Source organism: Scylla paramamosain, chromosome 26 (assembly GCF_035594125.1).
Source record: "Scylla paramamosain isolate STU-SP2022 chromosome 26, ASM3559412v1, whole genome shotgun sequence".
In the NCBI taxonomy this organism is placed as follows: Eukaryota; Metazoa; Arthropoda; class Malacostraca; order Decapoda; family Portunidae; genus Scylla; species Scylla paramamosain.
Window position 1 is genome coordinate 2778199 of NC_087176.1, and position 15071 is coordinate 2793269.

At 40.2% G+C, this 15071-nt stretch overlaps 1 protein-coding gene and 1 long non-coding RNA gene across 7 annotated transcripts; one reads left to right on the top strand and one right to left on the bottom strand.

Annotated features, from left to right (window-relative positions):
• Window positions 1-1856: 1856 nt before the first annotated feature.
• On the top strand, window positions 1857-8493 carry LOC135113610 (uncharacterized). 2 transcript variants are annotated; one of them, XR_010274901.1, is made up of 3 exons: window positions 1857-2177; window positions 3794-3884; window positions 4482-8493. It is a non-coding gene; the product is annotated as an uncharacterized LOC135113610 (long non-coding RNA). The 2 variants fall into 2 exon arrangements; XR_010274900.1 differs by having other exon boundaries at window positions 1907-2177; window positions 7620-8493.
• LOC135113608 (NF-kappa-B inhibitor-interacting Ras-like protein 2) lies at window positions 4909-9969 on the bottom strand. 5 transcript variants are annotated; one of them, XM_064028960.1, is made up of 4 exons: window positions 9829-9969; window positions 7612-7719; window positions 6839-7075; window positions 4909-6452 (listed from the first exon to the last, which is right to left on the bottom strand). In XM_064028960.1, exons 1-4 carry the CDS (start codon window positions 9856-9858, stop codon window positions 6219-6221), a joined length of 609 nt encoding a protein of 202 aa, XP_063885030.1. In that variant the 5' UTR covers window positions 9859-9969; the 3' UTR covers window positions 4909-6218. The 5 variants fall into 5 exon arrangements, with proteins under 5 accessions (XP_063885030.1, XP_063885029.1, XP_063885027.1 ...); XM_064028959.1 differs by having other exon boundaries at window positions 6839-7078; XM_064028957.1 differs by having other exon boundaries at window positions 9724-9858.
• Between the last annotated feature and the right edge of the window lie 5102 nt (window positions 9970-15071).

The following is a 15071-nucleotide window of genomic DNA, read 5'->3' on the forward strand; positions in this document are numbered from 1 at the left end:
GTAGAACCAATTGTTGTGTGTGTGTTAGGTTAGCCAATCACACCCTTATCTTAGAAATATTCCTTTGTATATGCTTATGTACCACAGCCAGATACACACTGATTAGGGAGGTGGATGGAATAGTGGTGAAACACTGAATATACTGCTTGACTCTTGCATTGGGGAGGTGGACAGAATAGTGGTGAAAGAGTGGATATACTGGTTGACTCTTGCATTGGGGAGGTGGACAGAATAGATGAAGGAGTGAAGATATTGGTTAACTCGTTTTCTATGATTTTATTGGAGTTTTCATTAATTTATGGTTTAATTGTGAGTGATAGGCTAACCCTTTAACTCTTTCAGTCTTCAGTATCATTATAAACAGTCTACTGTGTCTTTCATAACTTCTAATTAATTTTAAGGTTCGCTTATAAACTCAGTCCTCTCGTTTTCTATGCTTTTATTCGAGTTTCCGTCAATTTAAAGGTTTAATTATAAGTGATAGGCTAGTTGGCGTGTGGAACCGACTCCCTCTCTCTCTCTCTATCTCTTAACACCTCACAGTGCTTCAAGTGACATGTTTTCATTTCTATTCGCTTATAAAGTCAATGTACCCTCGCATTTCCTGCCATATAATTAAAGTATCCGGTTGTACCCCATGGTGAGGGTCCGCTTGTTTCCACCTCCTTCACCGAGGGAAGGAGGCAGACTGCTCCAGGCGTTTTGGGAATGTTTTTTTATTTATTTATTATTTTTGATTGTCTTCCTCAGTGTACCTGGGAAACACCGTGCAGTGCGGTTGTGTGTGTGTCCTCTTTTCATTTAAACACCAGGGAACGGGACCACAGAGGCACAGGAGGTCAATTAAGGTGAGTCTAGTAGTGACAGGTAGCAGAGGTCTGGCTTCAACCTACGACAGTACCTGGAAAACACTGGAAATACCTGGAAAATACTTGATACTTAATAGCAAAAAGGGAGAAGAGAAGAGAGAAAATAATGCTATTTATCATGGAATAGAGGCGGACACACACACACATACACACACACATACGCATACATATATATATATACACACACACACACATACAGACACACACAGACACAAACACACACACATACGCATACACACAGCTGAAATTAATCCAGAAAATAGAGAAATAACCTTCATAACAACCACAAATAATAAGGAAAGAGAGATAGCCAAGCTTGTTTACATCTGAGCCCCCTCCCAGCCCTCCCGCGGCCGCCATGATGGATTGCCAGAGTCTACCCCCGGTTCCAATATTTTTTCTATTTTCTTAACTTATATATTTAGGCTTTTTAACTAAGATTTTATGGTTTGTAAAAATATTTGGTGGTGTTTTGAGTGTTTTGCGTGCGAGTGTTAAGGGAAACATGTCGATTATGAGGTTGTTTCAGCGTAAATAAGTGTTGCTGTTTGCCGTTAAATTTTTCATACCGCCAAACATAATTTTTTATTTCAGCCGCTAGGCAAGATTTTATGGGCTCAAAAAATCGTTTATTGTTTTTTAAATATGTTATGATGCTTTTGAGTGAAATACGTGGACTTTTAGAGGGGTTTTAGACCCGTTGAACACTCAAAAAGTTGACATTTATAAATTCTTTATTTATTTATTTCAGCTTCCAGTTAACTTCTGATTGTTTGTAAAAATAGTTTCGATTTTTTAAAGTGTATTGTGTTCGTGAGAAATGAGATTTGTGGACTTTGGAATGTTTTTTTTTATCGCGTTTGTTCGAACACTTTTTCATATAGTTATTTAAATATAGCTTTATTATTACTGAAGCTTGGAATATTTTTATATGTCCAGAATTAATTTAAAATTATGCCCTTTCATAATATGTAAAGCATTCCGGCCTAGCTCCATTTTTGCGAGGGGTCATTTTCAAAATCATTTGCGTAACGTAAATATGGCGGACGTGACGTCATCAGCCGCCTTCATCCGGGAACCGAGACCCTGGACCTTCCCTCCTCCCACTGCCCTTCCATCAGTGTTTAGTGTTATTTCCTATATTTTCCAGCTGTTTTCATGCATAGAGAAGAATATAAAGAGAAGAAAGAAGGAGAAATGAAGAAGAAGGAGGAGGAAAAAGAAGAAGGAAAGGAAGGAGGAAGAGGAGAAGGAAAAGAAGAAATATTAAGAAGACAATATTTTCACTGAATTTCCAGCGTTTTAAAGGTAAGCAAAAGTAGTACTAGTAGTAGTAGTAGTAGTAGTAGTAGTAGTAGTAGTAGTAGTAGTGATGTAGCTGCCTTGTTATATAAGATGAAGTGTTTTGAGTTAAATAAGCAATTTTTTTTCTAGGCATTTTTAATGTTTTTGGTGTTTTGGAAGCAAATGATATGTTTTTTTCGGTGTTTTTGTGTAGAAGTAAGTGTTTCTTGGGTGTTTCGAAAGGAGAATGTGTTTTTTTAAGTGTTTTTGGCTGGAAAAGTGTGTTTTTGGGTGTTATTGAAAGGAATTTAATTAATTTTTAGTGTTTTTTTTTGGCATAAATAAGTGTTTTTTGGGGTGTTTTGAAAGGAAAATTGTGCTTCTGGATGTTTTTGGGGAGGAAAAATGTGTTTCTAGGTGTTTCTGGTGTGTGTGTGTGTGTGTGTGTGTGTTGCCTTGTCTTTCGTTGTACATATGCTTATACAGTGTGTGTGTGTGTGTGTGTGTTGCCTTGTCTTTCGTTGTACAGATGCTTATGCAGTGTGTGTGTGTGTGTGTGTGTGTTGCCTTGTCTTTCGTTGTACAGATGCTTATGCAGTGTGTGTGTGTGTGTGTGTGTGTGTTGCCTTGTCTTTCGTTGTACAGATGCTTATACAGTGTGTGTGTGTGTGTGTTGCCTTGTCTTTCGTTGTACAGATGCTTATACAGTGTGTGTGTGTGTGTGTGTGTGTTGCCTTGTCTTTCGTTGTACATATGCTTATGCAGTGTGTGTGTGTGTGTGTGTGTGTGTTGAAAATGTTCGCAAGATATATAAATCTTTCATTTAAAACCACAAAATGGTGAGTAATGTTGAGAAGGAAGAAGAAAGGAAGATTAGGAGGAAGAAGAGGAGGAATAGGATTTAAATGAAGGAAAATAACAGGGACAAAGTTTTAAATCATATTATTCGCTATTTCTTTCTTTATTCAGTATTTCCTTATTCCTTTCTTTATTTTCGTTTACTTCCTCCTCGTATCCCTTTTCTGCCAGAGGAGGAAGGGGAAGAAAGGAGGATGAGGGTGAGGAAGACGAGGAAGAGGATTAAACTTCTTGCATCTTTCTTACAGAATCGTCAGGATGTCAACATTGTATAATGGTACAGTGTTGAGACAGGGACGGTCGCGTTATAATTCACTAATTGAGGTTACTTTTGATAAATAAACAACTAGTACGGAGTCTTTTAAGTATTTTACATTATCTTATACCGGAAAATATTAAGGAAAAGTCGCGTAAATAAGAAAAAAAAGGCAAAGATTAGAGGTGTGTTTTGGGGCTGTTTTTGCAAGTGTTTTGAGGTAAATTGTCTGTTTTGTTTGTGTGTGTGTGTGGCCGGGAGGGGGTTGCCTGTGTGTGTGTTTTCAAGGGAGTTTTCATGGTTCTAGTTTAGCAGGCTGTAGTGGAAGTTACTGGGGTTTTCAAGGGAGTTTTCATGGTTCTAGTTTAACAGGCTGTAGTGGAAGTTACTGAGGTTTACAAAGTATATTTTCAAATCTATTTTTTTACTGTGTAGCCAAATAATTATAATATAAAACGACAGAATTTATCAGTAACAATATTATTTAACCCACCACTGCCTGCTCTACCACCCTCACCATCCACAGGGCCTAATGATGATGATTCCTGCTTTCATCCTCATCGGGGCTAACGAGACCAACCTGGGGCTGTACTCTGGACTGACGCTGTATGCCATAGGTGGGTCTGGAGGGGCTGGGATAACAGATAATTTAAATAAACACTCAAACACTTAAAAAAACACAAAATTCATGCTGGTATACACTTAAAAACACACAAAAAAAAAACACAAAATTCATGCTGGTATACAATTAAAAACACACTGAAATACTTACTAAGGCTGGTGTACACATGTAAACTTGTACGCAAACACTGGTGTACACTTAGAAACACACACACACACTTGGTAAGGCTGGTACACACACACACACACAGACTCATAAGAGATGCTGGTATATGCTCAGACATCCATACACATATTAGGTAAGGCTTGTGTACACCAATTTAGATGTATGTCCAATGAGATAGCTTGTATTCTCTCTCTCTCTCTCTCTCTCTCTCTCTCTCTCTCTCTCTCTCTCTCTCTCTCTCTCTCTCTCTCTCTCTCTCTCTCTCTCTCTCTCTACCTAACTTAATGTAACCTAACCTAACCTAACTTAACTCAGACTTGATGGCATCTTCAGGCTAATATAAGAGATATTGGTGTGGAATCTTATATTATAATATTTTAAGTATTTTGGTGTAATTGTAAATTGAATATGTATTTTATTCTATTAGACTGAAGATGCCAGCAGTCTGAGTGGCGAAACTTAGTGCAAAATAAAGTTATGGTACTGAGTACGTCTTGTTCATAACCCAAGTATTTCAAGAAACTTCATCAATGCTCCATCACTCCCTTTCAGTTACCTTTTATAATCTACAGGGAATAATTGCTCCCTTTACCCACTTAACCCAGTGATAATTAAGTGCAAAATAAAGTTATGGTACTGAGTACGTCTTGTTCATAACCCAAGTATTTCAAGAAACTTCATCAATGCTCCATCACTCCCTTTCAGTTACCTTTTATAATCTACAGGGAATAATTGCTCCCTTTACCCACTTAACCCAGTGATAATTAAGTGTTTACTATCTGAAATCTCAACACTCCTCCATGTCACCCTGTACCTCTTTCAACAAAACCACTCAAATGTATTAAAAATTCACAGAAATTTTCACATTTATTAGCTACAACAGACCAAAAAGGTTACAATAAAATTGTCCCCTTTGAGAAAAGGAAATGATTTTATATTAGCTAAAATGTCCATGTTAAATACAAAATGGGTCAAGTATCCTTTATCTCAGGACTAATAATGTGTCTGCCAGGTACTGGTGGGGGAATTGAAAGCTATTCCACAAATTATGACAGCAATGTTGTCAATGGTTGGTTTTGATTGGTCAAACTTCACACAGACCAACAGGATTACCTTGTTATTACTTTCAAATTATATATGAAGGTTACTTGATGAAAGAATCGATTCCATTCTACCCAAGAAGATGAGGCCCTAGGAATGTAAAGGTTGCTGACTGGCCTGCTTGGGGGACCTGCAGACGCAGTACAGTTGCACGAAGGATTTCTGACATCTAAGTCTACAGGGATCTCAGTACAATCTGAACATTCTCTTAGGTAGATGCTGGCTTCCAGCAATATATGTGGGCACCTACAATAATTTGATGAGCACATTTTCTTTCTTAGAGGGTATGTATATATGTTTGTTGATATATAGCACCCTAATTTCTTTCACAATGATATATTAAATAATTTTTAGTTAACACTAAAATTTATCCACTATATAGGTACTAAATCTTCTGCCTAAACTTCCACATTACTAATCTCTTCTCAGGGAAGAGTGCCCTGTGTTTATGACAACTGAATAATACAGCTTTACCTTTTATATGGAGTTTTGTGGCAGAATGTGGATGACTTGTGCATTTATCATCAAAAGTGGCACCTTAATAAAATTTGGCAACTTTACTGATTTGGTCATAAATTTTTACAATACTTAAAAGTACTTAGTAGGGAGGAACCTGTGTAAAAATAAATAAGTCAACTTGTACTATGTGGTCAGATCATCCACTGCAAAGGCACATCACCTATAATTTCACATTTTGGAATGCAACAGTGGCAGCAGACTAGTGTTGCCAATAACAACCACTTGTTACCAAAGACAAGATACTGACAAGCTACAACCCTAAATCCCTCAAGGATGATGAATGGCAATATTGCTGTACTGTACATGCTTGCAGTGTCTGTCCTTGATTTATCCATCACTCATAATTCTTCAACTTGATAATTACAAACAAGATACCACCAATAACATAATACCCAATTTCCCTGGAAATGAAGAAGTATTTTGGAGGATAAAGCAAGTATTATAAATTACAAGGAGAAAAATATGACCTGCACGAAATTTAAATTGAAATAACCAAGTCCAAATGATCCCTGAAGGCCGCATGTCCCTCACTTCCATGGCTGCCTCAGTCCTTGTTCTTGCGGCCCATATGAAGCTGAGGGAAGGAGGTCTTGTTGGGCTGCGGGTTGAGACGGGAGGCAAGGTTCATGAACGGCTCCAGCAGCAGGTTGCGGTCCACTGTGTTTACCTGCCACACCCTCAGCCGCTCCCCCGCTGCCCACCGCTCAGCTGTTGCTTCATCCACCCCGCCGCTGCTGCCTGCCAGGTCACTCTTGTTGCCCAGGATGATGATGGGGACCTGCAGGGGTGGTTTGCTTCAGGGCTCATAAGGATCATTAAATCACTGTGGCCCTAACAACAAAAGAGGTCTGCTTCATTCTTTTGGTTCATCTCAATGGAACGTGGAGCATTACAGGTAAGCCAGAGAGGGACTGGTGAGCATTATAGGTAAGCCACATTAAAATGAATTCACAGAGACATCAGCAACCCCTCCTTGGTGTGCTTATGGTTCTCAGGATGTGGCTGACAACAGACAACAACAGCCCTTCCACATAATTGGATTCAATTTCTCTATGCTTCTGTGCCATGTTATTGATGAGGCTAAGCACCTAGTGTTTTCTCTTATAACATTTTGATATGAAGTTAATACATCTTTGTAAGGAAGGACAAGAGAAAATATCTTACATCTTTCTTCTCCTTGTGGCGGTCTATGTCCTTCTTCATGTCAGTGAGGAGCTGGAAGGAGAGGCTGTCTGTCACACTGTACACCAGCACGTAGCCATCAGCCAGGGCGTGGTAGTGCTGCGGCAGGTTGCGGTGCTGGGCGTCCAGACCTGCTGTGTCATAGAACCGCAGCTTCTCCCGTGTCCCTCGCTCCGTCTCCACAATGCCCACATAGGTGTCCTCCACCGTGGGGATGTACTGCTGTGGCAGAGAAGAATGCCTCAACCTCATACCTTGACAAGCTTTTCTGATTTTAACATTTACTTTCAATGTTTGCAGAGGATGAACAGTTTCACTCACTACCCACTATTCTCACTCACATTACCAAGAACAATATATGTATCACTCACTAATAAGTTAATTATCATATGCTAAACTTCCCAATAAGCTTCTTTCTGTTTCCTTTCCTTTCCTTTAGTTTTTATTTCACTTGACATCCCATCCATGGACATGTCCCATGCACAGTTACACAACATTTTCATGAGGTACACTAACCCTGTCATACCTCTGCATTTACTCACAAGCACTGGGGTTCCTACAGAATGCCTTGCTGAGTCACACACTTTAGACATCTAATTTGGTACTTCTGTTATTTCTGTACTTGTATTTTTAAGATCCACTTGGAGAGTTTCTAACAAGCTAATATGTGATTACTTACAAACACAACTCTATAATACTTAAGGATAAGAATGCAAGGAGTCATTGTGAATGGGACCATGTCTAGTCATCCTCACCTTTTCAGCTGTTGAGTTTGCATAGATGGCCTTCTCAAGTATGGAGGTCTTGCCACACTGTCGGGCCCCCGCCACCACCACACGACTGGTGCGCCCCATCACATTTCTCTGGGGACGGACCGGTATGTCAACAAAGAGTGGCAAGCAAGACAAGAATCTGGCAGATATTGTCATGACCAAAACTCTTAAGTGTATAAGTATACTGGCAGATGTCTTCATGCATATTGTAGCTGCAATGATGTAAGCCTCGGGTGATGTCTAAAAACTATGTCTGCTGCTCCTCATACTTCAGCCAAACAAGATATGCACATGCTGCAGGATAAATGACCATAAGTAACTCTGCATCAACACAAGTACATGGTGGATGTGTCTGCTGGACTGTCAGTGACCAACAGCTGGCCTAGAGTGGAGGCTCAAGCATCTCCACTTCTCCTCCACTGGATATCCTTCACAGTGATCATAGAGAACCAAATCTTGTTCATTACTGGAATCAACACCAATCACAAAGTTACTGTAGATGTAGTGGTACCTCTACATTGCATTAGCAATCACCATGGATTACTGCAAACAATTAAATGACATCAAATTAAATGCAGGAGTCATTAACTATCTCACCAACAGTCTGCATTCTTTCAAAGTGCATGTCATAACAATGCTGGCTGTGGCTGACCCATTAATACACATTCAGGAAGCAGAATGAACTGCCTTGAGAAACATGATTAGGGTTAAATACCTACACACAACAAAAAATATGCAGTAAAAATAAGTTTTGGAGTGTTGAAGAACATTCAGGCTGAGGTTGACTCTTTTAAACATCATCTAACATTTGTTTAAAAAGAAAAAAAAAATTGTAATAATAAATAAATAAAAAAATCTGGTCAAGATGATTCAGTGATGTGATGGAAGATAAAAGTAAAAGAAAGTTTATAAAAATTTAAAGAGTTTTGGTATGTTTAGTGAGGGGAGGGAACTAAATTACAGTCATGAGATGCAGCAGGACAATTAAGATGACCTCCACTTGGGTCATGGTGGTCATCATGGCTCAAGTGGTGTGGTCATGTGCCTTGAGTGTGCTCAAACATTTAGATCAGCTTCTCATATTATGGTCACAGTACATGGAAAAACAGATGGTTCTGGCACCCTGAGTGAATGGGTTAGAGTGTGATGATGAGAAAGGGCAGCACAGATGCTGGAAGTGTGAGAGGTTGGCTTCCTGTAAAGTAGGAGGTCAGGGAGCCTAACTTTGCAAGAGGATTCAAGTATGTAAGGATGTGGTACAGGGCAGCTACAAATGGTGACCTCTGTGGGGGAGTTCCCCTTGAGGAAAGAGTGTGCTGAGGGTATTCTTAGATGAAGATGTGAAGCCTTTAAGAAGTCACATAAGGCTTCACCGTGTCAAGCCTCACAGCCTCTGCCTATCATCAACACTCGTCATGGCTCAGACCGTAAGGTACAATAAGAGGTAAAATCTAGAGTAACATGCTTTACAAAGGTTCAAATATAATAATAGGTATTAAATGTATCATATATAAAAATAACAACTTACTCCAACACAGATGTGACAGCATTAATCATTCATAAGCTTTGTCTACATAAATCAACAAAAACTGCCTGTGACTTCCACTGTGGCAGCCACTGGGGTGGGAAGGGCAATGCCTCTGCTGGGCATGACAAGCGCATGAGCAGCAGGAGCAGCAGCCTCAGCAGGTCCCCGCAGCAGTGGCAGGGAGGAGGCACCACATGGGACGAGGGGCACAACTACACAAGGCAAAAAAAAAAAAACACAAGTCTCCCGGTAAACTCTGACTCCGCCTGCCATTCACGAGTCCTTTGCGACACAACAGCGCCGTGAGTGAGTGTTAGTGAACAGTAACCAGCACATTTACTATCTAAGATCTTGACACTTCCAGAGAGGACACTTGGTAAATTGCAGGTACGTAGGTGGTGTGAGTAGGGGAGGAAAGGAGGGTAGACTTAGAGAGAGAGAGAGAGACTGAGAGAAATTGCAAAAATATGACGGGACAAACTAAGCCAGACTTGCAGGACAAGCTTATGAGGAGGGCACAGATAAGCATGGGTGAGAGAGAGGGATTTGGGGTGGGAGGGGCGTACCTGACCCACCACAGCACCCACGAGTCCACCATCAAGCATCCCCCGCCAGCTCCCCAGCACCCCACAGTCCACGCAGTGTTCCCGGCTCCTCCACGCCTCTTTCACCTGTTTTTCCTCCCGAGGTTTCCTAAACATCCCCCAGCAAGTGGCCCTCTCTCGGCTACACTGGAGGGGGGGAAGACATGGGTTCTCTCCCCACCTACAACACTACACAAGCACAAGCTACAGGGGCCAGGGAACAAGGGGCCGGAGGGGGCAGTGTCCAGGCTGGGTTCTGAAATAAAGTCTTATAATATGGCTTCTTTCACACAGCAAATGAAGTACATCATTGCCTTGTGCTTATACTCACTCACACACACACACACACACACACACACACACATGTGCACTCACACTCACACACACACACACACACACACAAATGCAATTTTATATCAGTGATGCATGAACATTCCGTTTTATACAAACCTACAATCCTGTTCTCTGTTGGTGACTGTTTGTCTGTCAGTGTGTCCGTCTTTCCCGCAGTGTCTGTGGCTGTCAAGGGAGGTGGTGGAAGGCAGTACAGTACATCACAGTCTCTTACTACAGGACAAGGCAGTACACAAGCCAACCTGGGTTTAACAAATAGGTAAGATAAAGTTTCTTAAGGTACCTGTCTCCTCCAGAAGTGAGGGTTGGTGTTCCCTACCACACCGTGTGCCTCCGAGCATCACCTGCTGCTCAGAGCACGTCACCACACAGAGAAGGTACTGCACCATGAATGTTACATGATACTGTATGATAACTTCCTAAATGCAAACAAAATTTTAGTGACTAAATGTAATAAGTTTATGTAAATTACAACACAGTTTACATTGTTTATCTCTGATGCTTGGTTGGTTACTTTTTTTAATGTTTTCTACTGATCCAAGGTTAGAAAATTGCATTGTTGTGTATAGTTTGTATGTAGAACTACCCTCCATGTATTTTTTTTTTTTGGTGTGTGTGTGTGTGTGTGTGTGTGTGTGTGTGTGTGTGTGTGTGTGTGTGTGTGCATGTGTGTGTACGTGCGTGCATGCGTGTGTGTGTGTGTGTGTGTGTGTGTGTGTGTGTGTGTGTGTGTCACAAACATTCATGGAAGTTCACCACTAGTGGAAGTGTTTGTCTTCCATCAGTAAAAGGGAAAGAATTTAACTCATAACTAATCAAAGTCTATCAGAAAAACAGTTTCATCTTGTAATCAGCAGGATGCAGTCACCCAAAAATTTACCAGCAAAGGTTGTCAGTGGAGAGACACCTTGGGATAGAAAATCAATGCTAATGTGGCAGTGCTCCTCAACAAAAAGGGAAGGAGGCTGAAAGAGAAGACATGACACACCAGCACCAAGAAAATAAACCATCACATCCACTGATCCTCTTTTTAATCAATGTAAAATTCTTTAATATTAATCAAAACCCTTTAAATAATCACAGCTGAAATAAACACTGCTTACGAGCCATTTCACTCTTTACAAACATGACATGGTGGTTACATACATAACTAACTATACACATTTATCTATCTATCTATATACCAGGCTGGCAATCCCACACACACACACACACACACACACACACACATCATTTACACTCTAAACTCCATACGTCAACAATGGAAAGTGACAGTCTTGTGGACTACCCTATTACACCCCAAGAACTTATTTCTCTAAGCTATGTACTTATAAAATAAAAATATATTGGCTATCTGGAATCTTCATGCTTCAGTATCATAAGGAGCTAAGCACTGGCTTCCTAACCTACTACTATAAACACTATCATCCAATAAGTCTTATGAACACACACTTCCTAAGAAAATTTAAAAACACTTCCACCCTGACAGCTCTATATAAACATCTCCCTTTTCTTTTTTTGCATATGGAATTAGCCAACCATTGTGGTAGTTTTTCTGTTGTTCTCTAGGATTCTGATGGTTGAAAGGTGCAACAGTGACTGATAAAGGAAAGAAGACCCTCATCAAGTAAGAAATCAAGGTAAGAAAACCAGAGGATCAGTAGAACCTGAGGAAGTCCTGGCCTATGAGGAAATTACTGGATGGAGTTGACATAGGAGACAACCCTTAAGAGGGGTGGTAATGCAACCCAAGATGGAGGACCAGATAGGGTGCTTGTCACACCACCAGGGTCAGGACTGCTGGGGGTGGATGGAATGCAGCCTGAAGTTGCCCAGAGGGTCAGGTCCCAAAAGGAAGCACAACAGCACAGTTAAAAAAAAAAAAAAAAAAAAAAAAAAAGGCTCTGAAGGTTGGGAACAGAAGGAGAAAAAGGACCTTCAAAAACCTGGAGGAGAGAAAGAATAAGGGATAGCAACCCAAAACCTGTCAATATCTATTGAAAAAACTATCAAATGTAAAGGAAAGTGGTATGGAGAGAGGAGATTTTCTAGCACTCAAGGGATGAGCCACATATCACAGTTTTGTTTTGAAACACCTTTTTTCGTACCACCCTATTATTCAAATAACATGTGCCTTAACTAGTGAGAGTCCATGTTCAGGGTTAATCTACGAGTGGATTATCCATGATATGTTAATGGGAACAAACCAAGAAGAGTTTAGGATAGGTAGAATACCAAAAAGGAGAAGGAAAGACAAAAAAAAGGAATATTAAAACCCATGGAGGGAGAGACAGCCAATCAGAACAATGGCACATCATGCTGACCAGCAAAAGAGGAAGAGACATGATGCTGTGGTTCCCCTAGAGTCTTTGTTCTTTCCGGTTCCCTCAGTTGTAGAGGCAAGACCTGCACCTCTACTCTGTGTCTCAACACCACATGGAAGCCTCACCCTGTGCCCACCAACCCCTGCAGGACACGGAGAGTCAAGCAGCCAGGGGCAGTGTGCCGTGTAGCTGCCTACTGGAATGCTGCCTGCCATCTCACTTACCAGGGAACTATGCAGTCATGCTGCCTGCCATCTCCCTCGCCATCCACCACCATCCTCATCCCACCAAGAAAGCAGATAAGCTTCCTGGATGTCCCTCTCCCACTATGGAGATTCTAGACTCCCTCTTCTGGTCATTACCCATTACAGGGAGGAACAGAATTGGCCACACCTCTTTATCCTGGCAGTTAGAGCTTCACATGGGAAAAGTTTCATTTTTCATTTGTATGCTTTTACTTATGAAGCTGTAAATTCATAAAGTTGTTATCAACTTAACTTCTCACCATCTTGAACACTCCAATTTTGGTTTGGTTTAGTTGTTTTTGCGTTTTGTTCTTACTTTTATTTGTTCAGTTGTCACTGATTTATTAATTGTTTTTATTCTCAAATATGTGACTGGTGTTATCAACACAATATGAACACAGTAAGTAGGTAAGCAAGGAAACTCCCAATCAAGGCCTGTCAAACACAAATCCAATACAGGAGCTTGGAAATAATAAGTAAATAAGGAAGTAAAAAAAAAAATTAACTGATTGTATTCACTGGTTCTCTGAAAAGCACATCACTCAGTCTACTCTGGCAAACCCTTAACTATACTTCCAGTGGACTGGCGTATCTGCAGACTTGAACTACCCCAACCTGGTGAGTGAATGACAGGCCTCTCAAATATCCATCTAAACGCGAGCCCCGGAGAAACAGTAATGAATAAGTAGGAAGGGTAGTAGTAAGAGGGACAAGAGTAAATAAGTATGTAAATAATTAAGAAAAATCCTAATTCAAACTTGTCTATCATCTAAATACAAGAGCTCAGGAGGAAGTGTCATTGCTCCCCAGGTAAGACGAGGTACTGTACAGCCAGGTAAATCTGCTTCGTAAAATGAGGAGAGAGAGAGAGAGAGAGAGAGAGAGAGAGAGACTGTACATAAGCAATTATATCTTTCCCCACACACACACACACACACACACACACACGTACGTTTCCCTAAGGGCATTCCATCAGTGTGACGTAATGGGATTAACTTAACTCATCCCCAAAACTCCCACAAACTGACTAACTTCTTCCTCTTCTTTGTCATCTACTAGGTAGTTACCCTGTGACACAAGTTAGGGAGGTGAAGAGAGAGAGAGAGGTGAGATGAAGTGAGAATATTCCTATGTATTTTCTGTCATAGCACCTTTTGTCTCCCCTGAACCTCTAAAAATATCAACATTTAGACAAGTTAGGGAGGTGAAGAGAGAGAGAGAGGTGAGATGAAGTGACATTATTCCTGTCTCTCTCGCAGCTTAAACTTTCAAAAATATTTATAATGAGAAATGTAGACAAGTTAGAGAGGTATAGAGAGAGAGAGGTGAGATGAAATGAGATTATTCTTTTGTTTCTTGCCTAACACCTTTCTCTCTCTCCTTCTCTTGGCCTCTGCCTCCTCAAAAACAGCCTATATAAATGAACTGGTGATGGTACAGGCCTATAATACCTTGTAACAACATTTCATCATAAAATCTGCCAATGCTGGTTGAATTATAATCAGTCATTCCTCATGCTAACCTTATTATTATTATTATTATTATTATTATTATTATTATTATTATTATTATTATTATTATCATCATGTCATGCAGAATATCATGGTGTTTTGGTTGCAAGAGTCCACGTAAATATAGATTGAGCCATCGTATTCATGTTTTTCATTGTGTGGTGTTGTAAATATACTTTATCTGTAAATAAAAGATGTATCCTATGACATTTGTTTATTTTATTATATGTGTGTTAGGTTAGGTTAGCATAGTCTATATACAAGCTCTTGGCAGTGCATATATATCACAGACACATTGTTAGTAAATCAATTTGAAGTAGAACCAATTGTTGTGTGTGTGTTAGGTTAGCCAATCACACCCTTATCTTAGAAATATTCCTTTGTATATGCTTATGTACCACAGCCAGATACACACTGATTAGGGAGGTGGATGGAATAGTGGTGAAACACTGAATATACTGCTTGACTCTTGCATTGGGGAGGTGGACAGAATAGTGGTGAAAGAGTGGATATACTGGTTGACTCTTGCATTGGGGAGGTGGACAGAATAGATGAAGGAGTGAAGATATTGGTTAACTCGTTTTCTATGATTTTATTGGAGTTTTCATTAATTTATGGTTTAATTGTGAGTGATAGGCTAACCCTTTAACTCTTTCAGTCTTCAGTATCATTATAAACAGTCTACTGTGTCTTTCATAACTTCTAATTAATTTTAAGGTTCGCTTATAAACTCAGTCCTCTCGTTTTCTATGCTTTTATTCGAGTTTCCGTCAATTTAAAGGTTTAATTATAAGTGATAGGCTAGTTGGCGTGTGGAACCGACTCCCTCTCTCTCTCTCTATCTCTTAACACCTCACAGTGCTTCAAGTGACATGTTTTCATTTCTATTCGCTTAT

What these genes read in the sequence shown, in the direction of transcription:
- LOC135113608 (XM_064028956.1), bottom strand. Translation starts at nt 9,858, where the DNA reads ATGTTTAGGAAACCTCGGGAGGAAAAACAGGTGAAAGAGGCGTGGAGG. An exon ending in CAAACTCAACAGCTGAAAAG is followed by an intron (nt 7,079 to 7,611) that starts GTGAGGATGACT and finishes TCTCTGCCACAG; the next exon opens with CAGTACATCCCCACGGTGGA. An exon ending in GCCACAAGGAGAAGAAAGAT is followed by an intron (nt 6,453 to 6,838) that starts GTAAGATATTTT and finishes CCACCCCTGCAG; the next exon opens with GTCCCCATCATCATCCTGGG.